Genomic DNA, 19,522 nt, shown 5'->3' on the forward strand with positions numbered 1-19,522 from the left:
TGTTAATAAAGCAACATCACATGAAAAAATGAAAGCATGTTGCAAATGAGCAGTAACCAACACCTACTAATAAAACAGTTTGTAGGTATATAATTGCCGATAGCTCTACAATGTAAAAGCCCCTGAAGGACTTCAATGGATATTAAGAATTGACAGTACCTTCCAAAACAGTGGCTACCTAAGTTAACTACACAATCAGTTACCTAGAACAGATTATCATGATAGATGTTCTGCAAATGCAGTGCTGGATCTTCCTGAAGTGGCCTGGGAAATCAACTGATATTTTTGAAGGTCAAATTGATACCGCTTTGAAGGCTTATCTATTTGTAACTATTTTTAAACAGATTAATCTCGTTGCCTTGACAAGGACACACCTCAAGTCTAGCAGAAACCAGAAGAGAGTGTAGCTAGTTTTGACCATCATTCTGACTCCTGTGAAATTGCCAGTTATGATACAATAAGTAATGATGAGTTGCAAATATTTTCTCACTGATCCAAAAGATGAAGGAAAACTTTAAGGTCTAGGTGCAGGGTAGTTACAGAGTTCCCCTTTTTTTTTTTTTTTTTTACTTCTGCAGGAAAAAAAAAAAAAAAAAGTAAAAACAAAAGTACTTTTATAGTACTTTGATGAAAAAAAAAAAAACAACAAAAATGCACATACTGCAAAAGCCACAGGGCAGTGAAGCAAAAATGTATAAAATGAAACGGCATAAAATAAATGGGGCAATACAGAAGTGATAGTAGATGGAGAAAAACAAAAACAAAAACAAAAAACAGTAAAGATCAGCTGCTTGTCATCAGGCACATCATGCCATGTCATAAACTGTCATACTTACAGATGCAAAAATAATAGTAATAAAAAAAAATCTACTTGACTAGTTTTAAGAGTTTACATCTTTTTGCACCAATGATCTCATCACAGTACTTTTATATATACCTTTAACATAGAATTGTTATTTGAGTTTGATGAAAGAACATACGTGAGAAAGACAATCCAGAAGAAATTAAAATCTGCCATTACCTCCAGAAAAGAGCAAAAGTATTTAACTGAAATTAGAACGTGAATTGTCCGGTATTATTCTGATATAAATGTCACACAGCTTGTAAAGCAGGTAAAAGTGGGAGAGGAAGATAAAATAAAATAAAAAGATCATATGAAGTACAATGATTATACTTATTTTTAAAGCCGTGCTTGAGATAGGCACAAGGGCAAGATGAGACAACTGCACCTATTACTACAAGAATCACATTGCGGGTGAGGGCAAGACATGGCTAGGGAAGAAGTGTCTGGGCTCCTTCAGTCAAGAGCTGAGAAGCTGAGAGCCACAGCAGTGACAGCACAATTGCAGAAGAGGAAGCATAACAATAAACACTGGAAAGATTACTTAAGTACCAGTACTAATTTGATCATAACACCATGTGGCACACTGCTGTAGGTTCAGAAATAAGTATATAAATTTCAGATTCAAGTCACAAATATTTATACCTCAAGAATCGATTGACATAAAGTTAATCAATGTATATAGTTGGCTCTGAAAGTAATGCTTACCATGGAAAATATAGCAGACAGAAAGAACACAAGAACATTATTTGATAAAGCAAATTCTCGGCTACAAAACAATATTTTTCAATTAGCTATTAGCTATGCGTTTTCACCAGCAATGAACAAGAGCTTGCATGCCATGCTCTTGTTCTAATAAAAATCTGCACCAGTGGAGGTGACTCTGTTTCAGAGCTGCTATGACATTGTTATTGCTAAAAAAATAGTTTAAGACCTGTGCTGGAAGAGAAAGGTTGTCTTATTTTGCCTGACTCTGGAAGTTTGAACCTTCAGATTAATCAGCATTGTTATATTTTGGCCAGAATTGGTGGTTTGTCCAGATTCCAGGAAATCCATGAGGATCACCCTTCCCTATCCCAAAAGATAGTGTGTATTACTTTACTCAATGCGCTGCAACTTAAAGTTTTTATTCAATGGGGAATTCACAGTTCTCCATTGCACAGACTGCCATTTTGATTCTGGCTTGTAGTGGTGACATCACATCTTAGCACCAGCAATTATGAGATCCAGCAAAAAGTCATCTTCAGCCTCGTGTTGGTTCAATAGGCCCTGACAAAATTGCATACAGCATTCTTTCTGTTTCTTTGCGACCATTCATGGGACCATGTGGTGCAAATTTTTCAATATACTAATGTTCCCATCATCATTTCCAAAGCAATAAAGCTGATATTCAGCTCCATAGACAGTTTCCTGGTTGCAAACTTTGATTTTAATGGATGAGAAAAATCAAGATCTTGCTTTCAACTTTGTAGTATGACAGCTGTGCGTGGCCATCTGGGACATGGCTTGTCTTTCATGTCACTGTTGCCACTGCTCACCACCCAACCGTGCTAACTTCTAGTATTTGGTCTCCATAAATATTCAGCAACTATCAGTGAATCAATCTGTGCCATTTTTTTTCTGTATGGAGGAATTAAATTCCTCTCCATTCCTTCACTGCTTCAACAGGAAGCTATGTGAAGGCACATGGAAGGCAAAGAGTTTATATGGCAGAACCAGCATGGCTTCACCAAAGGCAAATCCTGCTTGACCAACCTAGTGGCCTTTTATAATAGTGTCACTTCATCAACGCACAAGGGAAGAGCCACTGATGTCATCTATCTGGACTTCAGTGAGGCCTTTGACAAGGTACCTCACAACATCTTTCTCTCCAAATTGGAACGATACTGATTTGCTGGTTGGACTGTTCGTTGGATGAGGAAGTGGCCGCAGGATCGAGTCCAGTGAGTGGTGGTCAACAGCACCATGACTGGATGGAGATGAGTGATGAGTGATGTCACAGGGGTTGGTGCTGGGGCCAATACTCTGTATTATCTTCATCAGTGACATTGACAGTGGGGTCAAGTGCACCCTCAGCAAGTTTGCTGATGACATCAAGCTGTGGGGTGCTGTAAACACACCAGAGGGATGGAATACCATTTAGAGGGACACAGACAGGCTTGAGCAGTGGGTCCAGCTGAATCACAGGAGATTCAACAAATCCAAATGCAAGGTATTGTACCTGAGTCAAGGCAACACCCACTACCAGTTGTTAGGTATTTACTGGCTATTCATCAGTGTAAGACAGAATTATGATCAGAAAGCTAAGTAATTATATCATGTCATATCAAATTAGGTAATCAATTTATAAATAGTCCTCCTTGTTGAAGTCTCCTAGAGAATACACAATGTATTGCAAGGTTACAATTTCTTTCTTCAAACTATAGGTAAAAAAAAGGGTGTTGAAATTTATTAAAGTTTACATTAGACAATTAAGCCTATGGATAAGTCAATGTATTTGTGATTATTAAATACATTTTCATTTCAGGAATAAATAAAAGAATTACCTCATAACCTCTGGAACTGTTTTGTATTCCAAAATGTGGAGTGCCAGGGTCTGCACATGTATTGTGAGCTGGATCTATTGTAAAATATGAAACATTTACAGATATTACTATTGCACAGAAAGAACAGGCTAAAACTATTTGCTAAGATTAATTCATCAATATACAGTAATAACAATAATAATTACATTTTTAATACACACATGTGTTTCAATATACAATGAAATCCAACAGTGAATCCAATGAAGAGATCGATGATTAAGTCAGATTTCTAACAACAACAAAAAAATCTGCTTTCTTACAGTAAGTAAAATACTTACGTCTTATAGAATTTGCTCTATGTCATCATGAAAATAAATGTTTCAAACGAACTATTATCTCAGCTGTTGCTAGAGAGTAAAAATAAAGCCCTTTTCCCATACAAAAAAAAAAAGATATGCCAATAGAATTCGGCTAATTAAATGATCATAAAAATAAATGTTCATTTTCTTAAGTATAAATTAACACAATGTAAAATTAATTTTGATTCATTCATGCCAGCTTCACATTCTGATGGTGTATTTTCTCTGGGAGTGCCAAAGCACTAGATCTGATGGATGGCTCTGTATTTGATCATGTGATTCCTTGATTCCTTCTTGGCAATCAAGTCTGCTTCTGTGCAGACTGCAATTTAAAGAACATAATTTGTATCTTATTATACACTGTCTGTATTTCATCTGTAACAATTCGTAATTTTCTGTAGAAGAAAAACTAACACATACAACATATGCTATTTCACTCTCAGCCAACTTCCCTTTTAGTGTTGATTATCATAAGAGCATTACATAAGACTGATTTCACTAAAATCTTCAAAAGTTAGGTGGATGAAAATAAACATGAAAATAAAAGTCAAACATATTGAGAAGTTCAAAGACTGTTTACAGGTTATCATGAGATGGAATACCACTGCTAATAATAGAAATATGGAACTGAATTTTCATATACCTCTATCTTATGCTATATAAAGTATAAACAGAATTGACATGATACCATTTTGAAATTTGATTCACCTTGCATTTTGTTTTTGTAAACCTTCTTGCATCTGTTAAAAAAACATGGATATAACAGATTGCTCAGCTTGTAAAATCCATGGACAGAAGAAGTTCTGAGCCCATTTCAGTGAACTGTGTTGAATATTTATTTCCTACTTTACAGATACAGGATGCTTTTAATAATAATGCACTTCACCTTCTCCCTGAGTGCTCAGTTCAGCTCTTCCACAGAACCGATATCTGAGATAGAAAAACATAATTGTGCTACAGGCCACATTGGAATGATTTTATTTAGAAATATGAGAGTCTTTTTCTATGATCACACCAAAATCTTTTTTTTTTTTTTTTTTAATCAAGTCACTGGGTCAACTTCTGATTTCAATGGGAGCTACAGGTGTCCAGCATTTCCCACAGTTAATCGGATTATGTATCATGCTAAAAGCTTATTACTTGTACATCAGTCAATGAGAAATGGGGAGCACTTGGCAGTGTACCAGAATTTCAAATGATCAGATCCTGTACACTTCATTCTTTTGAACTGTATCAGCCATATTCATAAGATCCAAAAATCTTTCTGATTTGATTGATTCTAACAAGTGTCTTTATCTCTCCAGTGACAGAATACAGTCTTTAATACGTCAAAATCTTCTGTGTATCTAAAAGACTCTATAAATAGATGGAACTAATTTATTGACACTCTGTATTTCCAGTAGACAAGCAACCATGTGAATTTATAAATGACTTCATATGCAATTTTGTTTAGCCTATGTTTTTAAATTAAATATATATTTATATATTTAATTTTACACAGAAATTTTCTACATTTCGAAAGCTAATTGCTGGACTCATTATAGTGTAATAGTTTCTACCTTTGGAAAACTAATTGTTAGACTCCTGAGAGTGTTTATCAATAACATCCTCAGCAGAAACAGAACAAGTAATGGTAATTAGTACCAATGCACGTCGGTTGTATTCCACTCCAAGTACCATCTGCTTGGCAAAATCTTCTTGAGGAGCCTATCAGAATAAAAGGAGGTCTACACTGAAAGCTAACTTCAGATCTGTAAGTGAAGCTTTTTCCATTCAAGCGTCCTTCTGCTGGAGTACCAGGGTCACCACAAAACACCGCTAATATACGAAAAAAGAAATGTTCAAGTCAGAAGTACTGAATATGAGAGGAAATGCTATCTTAGTTCATTTATCTATGTAGTATTAAAGCTCAAATAAATTATTGACAGCAATTTAAAATAATTGTCACTATTATATTTAATATAAGCATCAAAATTAACCTGTAAAAACAGACCTTTTAATTGAGATACTCAAATGTTTACTAGATTTGGTTCACCAAGTAATCTCAAAGTAAACAATGCTAAATGTGGGCAGTTTTCACATCATTCAGTCTCAAGTGAGTTGGCTTGAAATTTTTGAACTAAGTAAAGGGAAAAATGTTTGTCAGGGTCTTGACAATTTTCAAGCATTGAAGGTCAGAATATGACAGCTTAAGAAGAAACTGGAAAACAAATGGCAAGCAGAGCATGTGATCTAGCCAAGTGCTTTTTAAACTGTGAGGAAAAAAAGTCTGAGACCCCAACACAATGGACACTGAAAACTTACGTAAACACTGTGGGATGTCTCCCCTCCATATTCCTCGACCCTCACAGGAAAGAATAGCAGTGTTAGATAGCTGATATCCTTCAGCACAGCTGTAACTCACACTAGCACCCCAGCGATAATCAGATCCTTCCACTTTTCCATAGAGTACTGGTGGAGGGGGGCCACAGGTGATAGCTAAATCATAAAAAGAGAAGTTGGAATGCCAAGATTTTCTAAGGCTTAGGAGAGTGTAACATAATAACTTGTTATACTTTTGTAAGTATATAAATATATGCTGTTCAGGTCTAAAACAAACAAACAAAAAAAACCAGCATCGACACAGCAAACTGTAATAAATTGAAAAGCAGTTTAAATACAAAAATACTACCTCTAGCCTAGGAAGTCCCCGAACTCTAGCTTGCTGGAAGCTAGAAGATTATATACGTCACCTAGTTCTGAGCCTCTTCTCTACAAATTCATTTCTGATCATTGATAGTAACAGGCTACTGAGGTAGGTATAATTATTGTTCATACACATTTAACAAAAATATTTGTTTTATTCTAAACCTCTTTATATGGCCTTTTCTTGCTTTCTTTTCAGCAGACAATGGACACTGGCTTCATTCATAATTATATGCCTAATAATATTTAGAATTATTCTGGTGTATTCCAGCTTCTGAAAAAGTATACGAAATGATGAAATCTGGATTGATCAAATTTGCTCTCATGCATCAGTTCTTTCAACAAAGAGCACATCTTTAAATTCACTTCCCTTTTGATTTCTATAACAAAAGATATGGTCTGTCAACTGCAGATGACAAAATTTAAGTATAAGGCTAGACTTAGACAACAATTTAAAGTGGTACTAGATGTGGTTTGCTGTAAGCAGCAAACACCCTGAGCTGTTGAATTTACTCCCTGATCTTTGGCAATAGTGCTGAGAATTTTCACCACACTTCCTTATTTGCCTTTCAGCTCCATATCTATTATGACCATTTTGTTAGTGCTTGTCATCAGCCTATTTATTCTAATGATTATTTATGATAACTACAATACTGCAACACAGGATGCTTTAATGACAAGCTTGGTTGGAGGATCCCCTTGTGGAATATCAGCCATTTAATTCAAAACAAAAGAGCCAAAAAAGTAAATGGATACTTAATTCATGAGAATTTTCAGCCAAGCATAATCTTCACTGCAGACTGATTTTGTCCTACTGCAGTCATTAATATTAGTATTATAACTTATTTTATGCCATGACATTTATACAATATAAATTTTACACTAATATTTATCCACACATTTTAGTTGCATTTGCACGTTTATTATAATTTATATTTATTTTAAATATTGATATTCAGTATGAAAATTGTATTTTTTATCTATTTTTCAAATGCACACCTTTGCAAATTGGTTTACTCTGGTTCCAAGTGCTGTCTTTTATACAACGCATGGTAGACGAACTGGCAGGTTCCATCACATATCCTGGATTGCACTGATAGCTGACTGTCTTATTAAAGGTGAAATCATTTCCAAACTGAATGCCATTTGCTACTGCACCTGGATCTCCACAGCTGATCACTAGTGAGGAAAAGCAAAAAAGTTTTTTTTTTTCAATAAACATAATGAAACAGTAAGCTATATATAGCTATTTTTTTCATGTGGAATGTAAGAATACTTCGAACATATTTCACACAAAATCAAAAACTTAGGGTTTTTTTTTCCAGCAAAAAATCAAATTTTGAAGGATTGCAATAATCTGAGCCAAATTTTGAGTTCAAATATTCTTTGAATCAATAATTCTAGGATCTATAAAATCATAGAAAAGTTTTGGTTGGAAGGGACCTTAAAAATCATAGTGGAATAAACTAGCTTAAACTGGCATGTTCTACTGATTATAGAAGACTGTTACGTTAGTGATAGTTTTGATAGAGGCATTTGTAACAATATATCTTATATAGATCACTTAATGTAACTCTAGCAGTTATGAAATTCCTGAGTTTTTTTTTTTAATTGGTACCACAACATGATAAAACTAATTGTTATTTATCTGTCGTTACATCTATCAAGGAAAGAGATAAAGGTAGGTTTTCTAACAGATTCCATGATTTTGAGTAACTTCCTCTCAGGGCTATGCATACACCAACAGACTTTGCTGCCCTTTCCCCCCTTCCCTGTGAGCTTGTGCTTAACGCCAGCTCTGATTCAGTGCAAACCTAGGATCAGACTGCACTGGAAAAAGCAGCTTTATGGCTTCTCCCTTTGTTTGGGAACTGTATTTAAGCTCAAAGTCTCACCTTTGGTCTTTCACTGAGCTTTCACAGAGTGGGTATGTCTATGCCTGGCCATGTACCTTGCTAACTCGACTTATCAGCTTGTTCTGGAATTTGCCTTGTCATTGCAGACTTGCCTGGGGATCACTGGGCTGTGGTGGTCCCACATTACTGTCACTGAACCTCTTGTGCTCTCTTTGCTCAGTACCGTAGGTCTGGCCTCATTACCTGCTGGCCTGGCTGCTCCTCTCCACTCTGGGGAAACAGCTTAGACTCACTGCTCCCTGACTCTTGGTCCTGAACAGAATGACTGTGAGTCAGATCTGACTCAGTTGTGTCATAATATAAAAAGGCACAACAATGCATCCAACTAAATAAAATCTGATTTAGACCTACCTGTATACATAAGCTACAAAGAAGCTAAAGAAAATTTTAGAGGAATGCCTATTCTAAGCAACAATGTCCTCTTTTTAATTCATAGGGCATTCACAAGATAAACTCCTACAGAAAAGTTACCTATGTACCCATCTTAAAAAGATATTTCTGGCAACTTCTGGCATGTATTAAAAACATATACCTTTAAGTGCATAAAATATTTATGTATCACAATTCAGAGAAATAGGAAAAAATGTGCCTTTTTTTTTTTTCCTAACAAAATAATCATTTCAGAAGGAAGTTTATTTGTCTTACTATTTTAAAGCTTTAGAGGGAAAAAATATACATTTCTGACCTGTGCAGTCTGGAGCAGTGCCAGTCCACGTCCCATTAGCAGTACAATGTCGAGTAGTTAGCCCTGAAGTTTTGTAACCTTCCCAGCAGGCATAAATAACTGAGCTGGAGAATAATATTCCATCACTATATATAATCATACCATTGGCTGGAGTGCCAGGGTTTCCACAAGATACAGCTGTGAAAAAAAGGTTAAAAAATTAAATATTTCTATGATAGGTGACAAGCCAGGAAAAAAAAAAAAAAAAAAAAAAAGAGATAAAATAGTAATCAGTTATTTTTAATCAGCTTACCTTTTAAAAATGCTATAGCAAATATCATTAAGCTAATGCTTAATGAGTGTAATTTTGAGTAGGAGGTTACAGTCACTTCTCAGAAGTATAGTGTAGAGACCATAGCTCCTCCTTCCTTAAAAAAACTGGATGAATTTCACTCATAATGCAAATAAAACAAATTGAAGACAATTTGCAGATTCTGCTCAAGGTGCAACACAGACATGCACTAGGAAAACTTGGATGCTGTCATTGACACTCAATGTATTCATGGAATCTATGCAAAGACATTCTGATGCTTAACATCAGCCAAAACAACAGTTTGATAGTAATTGCCTTTAAAATAATCACACACTATACATATAATATTTATTTTACTTATTGCTTTTACTCATATTGTCTTAATTCAATTTATTGCATTCTGAGAGAAATGATCAAGACTATCTGTGTTAGTAATAGAATGACAGAGTTGCAGAATGGTTTATGCTGGAATGGATCCCTGGTCCAATCTCTCTGCTCAAAAAAAAGCCAACTGCCCAGGACCATGACCATGTGGTATTTTGAATACCTCCAAAAAGATATATTCTATGACCTGTCTGAGCAACCTGTGATGCCCAGATGAAAGCTCCTAGGCTTTTGTTTTGCCTATTGCCTCTTGTCCTGTCCCAGGGCAACAATGAAAAGAGCCTGGCTTCAACTTCTTTGCACCCTCCCTTGAAATATTTATTGGCATAAGACCTCTCCCAAACCTCTTCTCCTTCAGGCTTACTCTGAGTAATACTGATGTTCAGCATCATAAATGTCTTTTTTTTTAGTTGTGGTCTTCAGACAGAAGGAAAAAGGAAGAGGTATATTTCTCATTATTACTTCCATTGCATTGTTTTGTGGGTTAGATAGAGACAGAACAATATAGTCCTGGCTTTTCACTGCTCTAGAACTGTTACAGATGTCTCTGTATATTCCAGGTTTCTTTGCAGGAGTCCCTGCCTGCTCCCAAATCATCTGCATTTTTAGTATAGACAAAACTATAAAGGTTTTGTCTTTATATTGCTTTGGATTACTAAGGCATTCATAGAATCATAGAATCATTAATGTTGGAAAAGACCTCTAAGATCAGCTAGTCTGACTGCCAACCAGTCAACACCATGCCCACTAAATCAGGTCTCTCAGTGCCATATCTACAAATTTCTTGAATATCTCCAGGGACAGTGACTCAACCACCTTCCTAGGCATCCTGTTCCAGTGCCTGACCATTCTTTCAGAAAATAAATTTTTTGTATATTAAACCTGAGCCTCCCCTAGTGTAACTTGAAGCTATTTTCTCTCCTATCGCAGTAATAAAGAAATATATGCTGTTCAGCTCTAAAAAGAAGAAGAAAAAAAATTAGTGCTGACATAGCAAACTGTAATAAATAGGAAAGCCATCTGAAAGAAGAGGCTCACCTCCACCTCACCTCCACCTTGCCACAACTTCCTTTGAGAGAGTTGTAGAGAGCAGTAAGGTCCTTCCTAACCTTCTCTTCTTCAGACTGAACAATTGTAGCTCCCTCAGCCACTCCTCATAAGGCCTGTACTCCAGATCCCTCACCACCTTTGTTGCCCTTCTCCGGACACACTCCAGGGCCTCAATGTTTTTCTTGCAGTGAGGGGCACAAAATTGAACACAGTACTCAAGGTGCAGCCTCAGTAGTACCAAATAAAGGAAGACAATCACTTCCATAGTCCTGCTGGCTACACTATTTCTGATATAAGCCAGGATGCCATTCATTAATTATTTAATGCATTGACACTGTATTTGAACTGTCCTATATCTTACTAGAGTTTTGGATGATCTGAGTCTGAACTCATAAGGATAGCATGAGATGCTTTTTAAAGAATATATGTGCACTGACCTGCTCACCGCAAACTTTGCTGCAGCAACATTTTAAATGACTTTTGCTTTTATGAGTAGGAAGACAACCACAAATCTTACAATCTCTTCTGATCATAATGCAGTGGATAATGGTCTCATATGGCCCACTAAAGCCTCAGCCAAAGAAATAAAAATAGAATGCATTCTGGAATAATCCAGTTTTCAAATGAAATATGCTTCATATCAGCTAATCCAAACAGAAACAGCCACAAATGCTTTTCTTTTATAGGTAAGTAGCTGGCCATTAATGTGTACTTTCCTTCTGAGTCTATCAAAAGTTGCTTGCAAAATGGTTACTATATGGCACAGATAAAATCAGTACAACAAAGATAAAAATGAAACATAAAGAAAAGAGAGAAAATCACATGAAGAATAAAGGGACTGGTATTTATCCACAATTCCCAGCTTTCAGCTGTAAATATTAGGACAAGGAGCCACAATACGATGGCTTGAGATTCTGTCTCTTTCTGGACATGAGACAGAACCCTGATACAATAAATAAAATAAAAAAAAATCACATAGTTCATGCATCCTGCAAAAGTTTGTTACAGATTTCACCTTGAAGCCTGAAGAAGGTAGAGATTACTAATAGAAATGCTATGTTTTACACTGCACTGACAGCTTCTATTTTATGCAGATTTTCATGGTTCCATGCATGGTATTGACTGCAGGTGTTGATGCAAATCGTGTGCACACTCTTTCTAGTAGGGAACCTTAATATCTTCAAGAAGAAACAGCAGTTCTCAGATTTATGCATGAGAGGATGTTTATAGTGCTTCTGAGAATACCTGGGCTTCTTTCTGTTGTCTTTAGATCTCAACTTTTCTCAAGGATTTGTGTGTGAAAACATTTAACATCAGACCTTCAGTGAAAAAGAAAACAAGGACTAATGACAATGACATTCCAAATGAGTTTCCAAAGATAGGAATGTTAAAACTGATATGGAGCCAGGGTTATCAATTCTGAAGTGCAATTCTGCCTATGAGGAAATATACATTGGCAGGTAACTTTTTAAATATTCTTGGGTTTTATAAGCATTTTAGAGTCTTTGATGTTCTGTATTAATTACTTTAGCAAATGCTAAATCACTCAATCACAGGTTCAAACAAGGGGATTAACATACTATAATTTTATACAGTGTGTGACTTCTGGATAGGTGGAATAAATACCAGCTCTCTTTAATGGCAAGCTGAGAAAAAACCAGTTATAAACTCTGAGAATTTGCCACTGTGACATGCTTTACACAGTGTGTGCAGGGCTGAAAAAATGGTTTCCTCATAATCTCATTGTTACTTAAACAAAAAACAATCCAAGCAGAAAGAAAAATTGAAGGAAAGGTTTCTTTTCTTTGTTTTTCTGGAAACATAAGGCTTAAGAGAAAAAGAATACAAAAATTAGCAGTATTTCACACACCACTGATTGCCACTGACTGCTGCCATCTTTAATGTCTCTTAGACAGAAAATAAAGGACACTGAAGAACTTCAATTTTCTCATGTAAATATTGACTCTTTGCCTACTGCCATTTTAATACAGTTAGACAATCAATCTGTACTGATGAATACTGAAAAATAACAATTGTTAGATGCTAATAAAATATCATTAATAAAATATAATATTTTATACTATCTTCCAGTTTATAGATTAGTATATCAGACATGAGAGACTACAGAATCCATAAACTACTTTTTTTCATTTCATTCTTACATGTGTGTTCTTCTGAAAAGTCTAACATGGAAATACTCATTCATAAAATAAAGTCTCTAAGAAAAATTAATTTATGTGGAAAAATATTGTTCTTAGTTAAGAAAGCAACATTATTTTGTCATTTGTTCAGTCCTTGATTCCTAGACACTAGACAGAAAGAGATGAAGATGGATGATGGCTTTATTTTTATCACTGTTACCATATTTTCAAGCAGTACCATGTTTTAAATTTCACATTTTACCTAGGTATCTTTTCTCTATTTCCAGTCTCATTAGTTGTTGAATTATTTTCTCCCAGTCTTTTTTATAAACACAGACTCTATAAAACCTTAAATGTTTGGACTTTTGTTTTTAATTAAAATATAAATTGCAAACTATATCAAATTTCTGCAGAAATACTAGAAAGCATATTTTTGTCATATATTTCCTTTTTAATTAAATAATACAATTCAATTTGTAACATATTCTGTGGTGCCAGAAACAGCAATGGCATCATGAATACTTACCTTCACACACAGGCTGTATACCTGACCAAGATCCATTAAGCAGGCATGTTCGTTCTGAAGATCCTCTCAGCTGATAACCCATTTCACAGGAGAAACGAAGCAAACTTTTTATTTTGAACTCATCTCCTAGTCTAGACCCATGGGCTGGTATTCCTGGGTCATCACAGTAGCCAGGATTATTTCCTATAACAATACAACACAGCAGAATTATTGGTACAGATATTATAGGTAACTGTAGTCGCAGTATGGATTCTGTCTTGTGAATAATCCTTCTAGCTGGATTATTTCTATCTCATAGGTCTGATTAACCAGTCAATTGCCTTATCATAGGATGTGGCTGATACAGTAAGTGTACAGTACAAGGTTGTCAAAGAGGTATGGTCTCAATATCAACAATTTCTTATGAATTTTGTTATATTTTTTGTTAATCAGTATTCATTATTTTCTTTGAGAGTTATACCTCTAGAATGAATTTCTATTCAAAGCTTTTGTATTATCCAAAATACTCCAACACAATTCCACATGTTGAACTCTGTCTTCTTATACATTTTTTTTTTTCACCATACACATGCTTCTCAGATACAGGACGAAGCCATGAGCAAACCCTGAGATCATATTTATACAATCATGCTTTCAGACATATATTAATATATTAAAAAACAACAACAAGAAAACCCTCCAAGCAAATACAAGTTTAAAGCATTATATTAGGGCTGTTTTTCCTGCTCCTTTAACATAAACCCTATTAGTTGTTTCATTTGTCCAGGGCTCAGTCATTCTTTGATATTACAACTATAATTTCTTTTTTTTTTTTTTTCTTTTTCTTTTTTTTTTAATGGAGTCAGCTCCTGAGTACCTACCAAAAAAAGTATAGTTACTAACACAATTTAAAATGCTTTAGAGGAGCAACAAACTTTTCAAAAATTATCATTTTTTAATTAATATAAATTGTTCTCTCCTTTTCCTACAGAATTGCCTTGCTCACTGGATGGTTTTACACCAAATTCAAAATTAGATAATTAAATACTGCATCAATAACAATGTTTTAGTTGCACTAAATACATTTTTACCTCTGAAGAGAATTTTTTATGGTTTAAAAAATTATATTTTTATAATATAGGTAGAAGTTCTAAAAATATTATCACACTGAGGACTATTATCCAAAGAGTTTCAATTTCTTTCCACCAAAATCAGAATTTCCCTTGTGGTTGGAAATATTAGATAACAGCACTTGAGGGCTCTGACATTTAAAATGTTAAAGTCTTGATGCAATCTCAGATCTGGCAACCTTTACTGAACAAAAAGGTGATGGACATAAACCTGAGCTTAAGATAAGCAAGGAAAGGCCAATTCTGTGTGGAAATGATCCATATGATTATCCTGCAGAGAATCTTTTCAGGTCTAGACCATGACAGCAGTGAGTACCACAGCTGTGAGAAGACTCTAATTAAACTTTCCTTTTTAAGCAGCAGAGAACAGAAAGGAAACATGATTGATTTAAATTTATTTCCTTCCCACAGTGCTTCAAATCCTGTTCCTTAGAAAACTAGTTTATAAATGGAGAATTGTCAATGAACACTTATTTAGAGTACAGAATTTAAATATCTTACATCTTTTTGAATTAATAAGAAAATCAAATCCAAATTGAATCATATCAGTTCAACAGTGAGCATGTCCAAGGCTTAGGGGAAAATATAGGATTCTATAATGAAGAACTTTCTCATAAAATTTTCTTCCTCAACTTCACAGGTTATCTTTTTTAAATAAATACACTGAGAACGTCATTAATAATTACTCCACTTCCACAAAACTAAGTTTCTATGGCTTCTTCTAAATTTGGGAGAATGGGGGAGAATACACTGTTCTTATGCTTCTTGACAGCGCATAAACATTGCAGTTTTTTTTTATATTTGCATATTGCATTATTGCTACTAATAAATAATATTTATGCTTGTGAAAAGCAATTCATATGGTAAGAAGCTTTTCAGCTCGTATCTTTGCTGTGATGTTTTATAAATATTTTTACATGTGACAATCTTTGTTTACTTAACAGGAACTAAATGCATACATGTAAGTCAGAACTCTTAACAGTTTTAAACAGTGTTTTGTGGTATCTATTTACTGCAATATCCAACAGTATCATCTAACTAAAGAAAAATGTACCAAAGTAATGACAGAGAAAATGAGAACAAATGTTATCAAATATCTCAATAAACTATCATAATTCAGCTGAGAGGCTTTTTGTGAAACCAAAATATACCTGGAAAAGAATCAAAATAAGTATCTGCCTACAGTTAAAAACTGCTTGAGAATACTATCATTCATGTAATTCCAAGGTGACATACGGGTGACAGTGGCTACACCCACCTGAACAGTGAGGGAGAGTCCCACTCCAGTGGCTATCTTCTTGGCACTCCCTCGTAGAATTTCCTATGAGCCTTCGACCCGCTGTGCAAGAATAGTGAATTATGGAGCCATATGTAAATTTGTCTCCAGAAAGAACTGCATTGGCAGGTACCCCAGGATGTCCACAAGAAATGGCTAGTGAAGGAAAGGGCACAGTATTTAAGATGTTTTTATGACGCAGGAGAAACCTATTACAACCTTTATGTACAAAACTTCACAAGTTCACAAAATAGACTTATTTCTGGAACTCTGTTTCTTCTCAAGTTTCACTGTAACTAAAGATAACATACTCGTCATTTGTAATACTAAACATAAAAATTACATGTAAAACTAAGTTATCTAGCTTCCCGTCTTGTTATACACAGCATTCTTTCTTCATTTTTTCCATTCATAATTCTAATTTAGAAACATTTTTCTAAATTTATACACATTTTATCTGTCAAGGATGGGGAAAAAAAAAAAAACAAAAACAGAAGATGGTTATTGTTGCAGTTTGTTTCTTTACTATAGGTAAAATAATAATGATTAGCTTTATCATGTCTACAAAATAACTAGAGACAATGTGCACAGTTTAGAGAAATAAATACATAAACAGAAACGTGGAATTATTTTAAAATGTATTGCACTAAGCAAGAAGAAAATTTATTACTGATCATTCAGGTAAATTATGAATCACCTTAAGTTAATGTGTGATTTTTATTTTAGAAAAAAATCACCTATATTGGTATATAGTTTGGATATAGAATAATTTGAAAACTAGAAGTTCAGATCTGTTACATGAGGAAACAGTCATAAACTAAATATGAGGCAGAAATAAAATCCTGAATGCATTTTGTGTAAAATTTAAGTCACCCAGTGCAGAAAGGAAAGCAAAGAAATAAATTTTTTTTCCTAACTCTAGTAAACAGTCACTCCAGTCATTCATCCTAAACAGGAAACACTTAAGCAAAAGCAACTGAACTTGAGGAGCTATATCAGTTACTGGATCTCTGGATTAAAGATATTTATTAAAAAAACAACAAAAAAAAAAGGATCGTTCCTGATGTCCATTAAAATTATTTGCATATTATTTACATTATATTGGCTCAAATGACAAGGTCAAACTCACTGCACGACGGATTTCTGCTAAAAGGCATGGTTCTTTCACAGCTCCATGTTTCTGCTGCTTTCTTTGAGCTGGCACAAGCATTCATGTGGCAAATCGTGAAATTTTAGATTTCTCTACTTGTTTTCAGGCACCAAGAGGGAAAACCAATCTCTATTACTGACACTTGAAAAAAAACGTTTCACAGTTCCCTCTAAAATGTATAATTAAATTTATATGCCATCTCACCTTAACGTTTTTTTTTGTTTGTTTGTTTTTTACTGAACTGTAGAATTTGCAGTATGCTCCTCAGTACAATTACAATTACAATTTTCTTTTTCCCATCATGACTAAAATTCATGAACCATTCCAAATGTTAAATCTGAATGACAACTGTTAGACTGAACGAATACTTACACAAACACTTTGGCAGTGATCTATCCCACAAGCCATTAGATTTACAGGTCAAAGCAGATGAGCCCAACAGATAAAAGCCCTTCTTGCAATGGTATGCCACACTTGTCCCATATTTGAAACTTTGAGGATAATTCTGTTGGCCATGACGAATAGCATTTTCAACAAAACCAGGATCAGAACAGTTCACCACTGTAAGACAAGCAGTGTTCATCATCATTTTTATGTGAAGAAAACCAAACAAAAATGAAATCAGTATATTGCTTAACAGTTAAAAAAGAAAATAAAAATTAGGTATCATGATGATGTACATAAAGCAACTTAGTACAACATTATCTAGACTGATGAAGAGACATGGTTCACATGTAAAAGACCTTTTTTTTTTAGGTATAGTAAAGCTATGTAGAGCTACAGCATTTCTGAAGTAAAATCATTTGAGTTTTGGTTTGTGCCAAATCCACTTAAAACTTTCACCAAATGAGCTGCATTTAGCTTACATTACAACCTTTATTTTCTACTTATGTTTTTTACTACTCACATTTATTTAAATTTATTATTATAACCTTATAAATGTTAAAAAATATATAATTCTAACCGTTCTATGGTTTTATGAACAGACAAAATAAATATTATTTACATTAGAAGTTATTGAAAGAAGCAAACATCCTTTATCTCCTGATGTTTTTTTCTGTCCTTTAAAACAGACCAAAAAAACCAAAGTCCTAAAGTCCTAAAATCTCATTTGTCTTGTGAAGCTGCAAGACTTGGCTGTAGGATCTTTTCCACTTGCTCTGAAGAACTCCAAAATTTCATGTTTCTAAAGATCTCTAAGTTTAAATATTCTTTCAAGATAAGGTATTCTTTTTAGGTTACATAGGAAATAGATTTCATTATTTCATATTGTTTCTTTTTATCCCATTGTTACTAACCACTGTCATAAGGTAAATTTGAGAAAATCTTGAGAAAGAAAATGGAATATTAATATAAGAGTTACATCATTTCCAGAATTACATGCAATACTTTTTAAAACTTTCTTAAGCACTGAAAAGTCTCAGGAAAGCTTAGTAGCTCTGAAATGACTGCCCTTCATCGAACATGCTTTATCATGTGCATGAAAAAAAAAAAGTAAATATTTCCACCATTTTCTTTCCCTCAGAATGACTTTGTTTTTTTTTTTTTTAATTTTTCAATTTTGTTCAGGTAAGAATACGATATCATTAAAAAGCACTTTTTTTTTTTTTTTTTTTTTTTTTTTTTTATCTTTACATGATAAAAAATTCACAATTCTACTTACAGGTGTTTGCTGCCTAAAAGAATTTTGACTCTTATTTAATATTAGATTAAAATACTTACAATAGCTGAAAGAACAGCTTAGAAACAGAGACTATAGTCATGTTGTTTATGATTTCACTGCAACTGCTTTACCATGAAGAACACTGCATTTGATGATAAATTTGCTATATTCACAAAGTGCCTCCCAGATAAGGTGCTTTGGGAAGAAAAGCAAAATAATATTTTGTATTAAGTTTTAAACAAGGGCCAGAAATGCAGCAGATGCACTGGGACTCATTTTTGCTGGAACCAGGAGGATAGTAGGCATCTACAGGCACAAACCTTTAAGAAAAAAAGACCTTCCAGAGAAAAGAATAAATGCAGGCAAGCTGTCAGGGCTTAATCGGTCACATCTGGGAATTGTGAGACCTCCAGGTTATATTGAAGTACTATTTCTTCAGCTAGAACACTGTTACGAAATATTTCATGAACAAAATACTGAAAAAGTAATTCTTTTACTTCTTGTAAAATAAGCAATAACATAACTTTAGAATTTCTACTTAAATTATTCCAAAAATAAGCTAGTATAGGTAGCTTTCTATTTATTTCCATGGAAACTGCAACAATAACTATTAGATAGAGTAAAATCTCTACAAAATAGTATTTTTTCAATAGAGTCCCCACCTCTCCTTATGCATTTTTGTCAACGAACAAGAGCCTTCATGCTGCATTTGTAAAAATCTGCATGGCTGTCTGTCATGACTTGTCTTTCACGTTATTGTTGCCACTGCTGAAATGCACCACCCACCACCTCACGGTGCTCAAATCCACTGCTTGGTCTCTATAAGCATTCAGCAAGTGTTGATGAACGTCAATTGGTGCCATTTCTTCTGCATGGAGAAATTCAATGGCACACCCTTGCTTCATACACATTTCCATGTC

General features: G+C 34.3%; 1 protein-coding gene across 1 annotated transcript in view; it reads right to left on the reverse strand.

Annotated features, from left to right (window-relative positions):
• CSMD1 (CUB and Sushi multiple domains 1) overlaps window positions 1-19,522 on the reverse strand; it is a 984,784-nt gene that overhangs the window by 18,572 nt on the left and 946,690 nt on the right. Inside the window, exons 55-62 of the mRNA XM_052696996.1 lie at window positions 17,312-17,500; window positions 15,772-15,945; window positions 13,405-13,587; window positions 9,012-9,188; window positions 7,410-7,589; window positions 6,030-6,203; window positions 5,370-5,543; window positions 3,388-3,461 (exon numbers count right to left, since the gene is read on the reverse strand). Of these exons, the coding sequence (XP_052552956.1) occupies window positions 3,388-3,461; window positions 5,370-5,543; window positions 6,030-6,203; window positions 7,410-7,589; window positions 9,012-9,188; window positions 13,405-13,587; window positions 15,772-15,945; window positions 17,312-17,500 (1,325 nt within the window). The remainder of the gene's footprint in view (window positions 1-3,387; window positions 3,462-5,369; window positions 5,544-6,029; window positions 6,204-7,409; window positions 7,590-9,011; window positions 9,189-13,404; window positions 13,588-15,771; window positions 15,946-17,311; window positions 17,501-19,522) is intronic.

The sequence above is a fragment of the Tympanuchus pallidicinctus genome, unplaced genomic scaffold (genome assembly GCF_026119805.1).
Source record: "Tympanuchus pallidicinctus isolate F22 unplaced genomic scaffold, pur_lepc_1.0 scaffold1, whole genome shotgun sequence".
Classification (NCBI taxonomy): domain Eukaryota; kingdom Metazoa; phylum Chordata; class Aves; order Galliformes; family Phasianidae; genus Tympanuchus; species Tympanuchus pallidicinctus.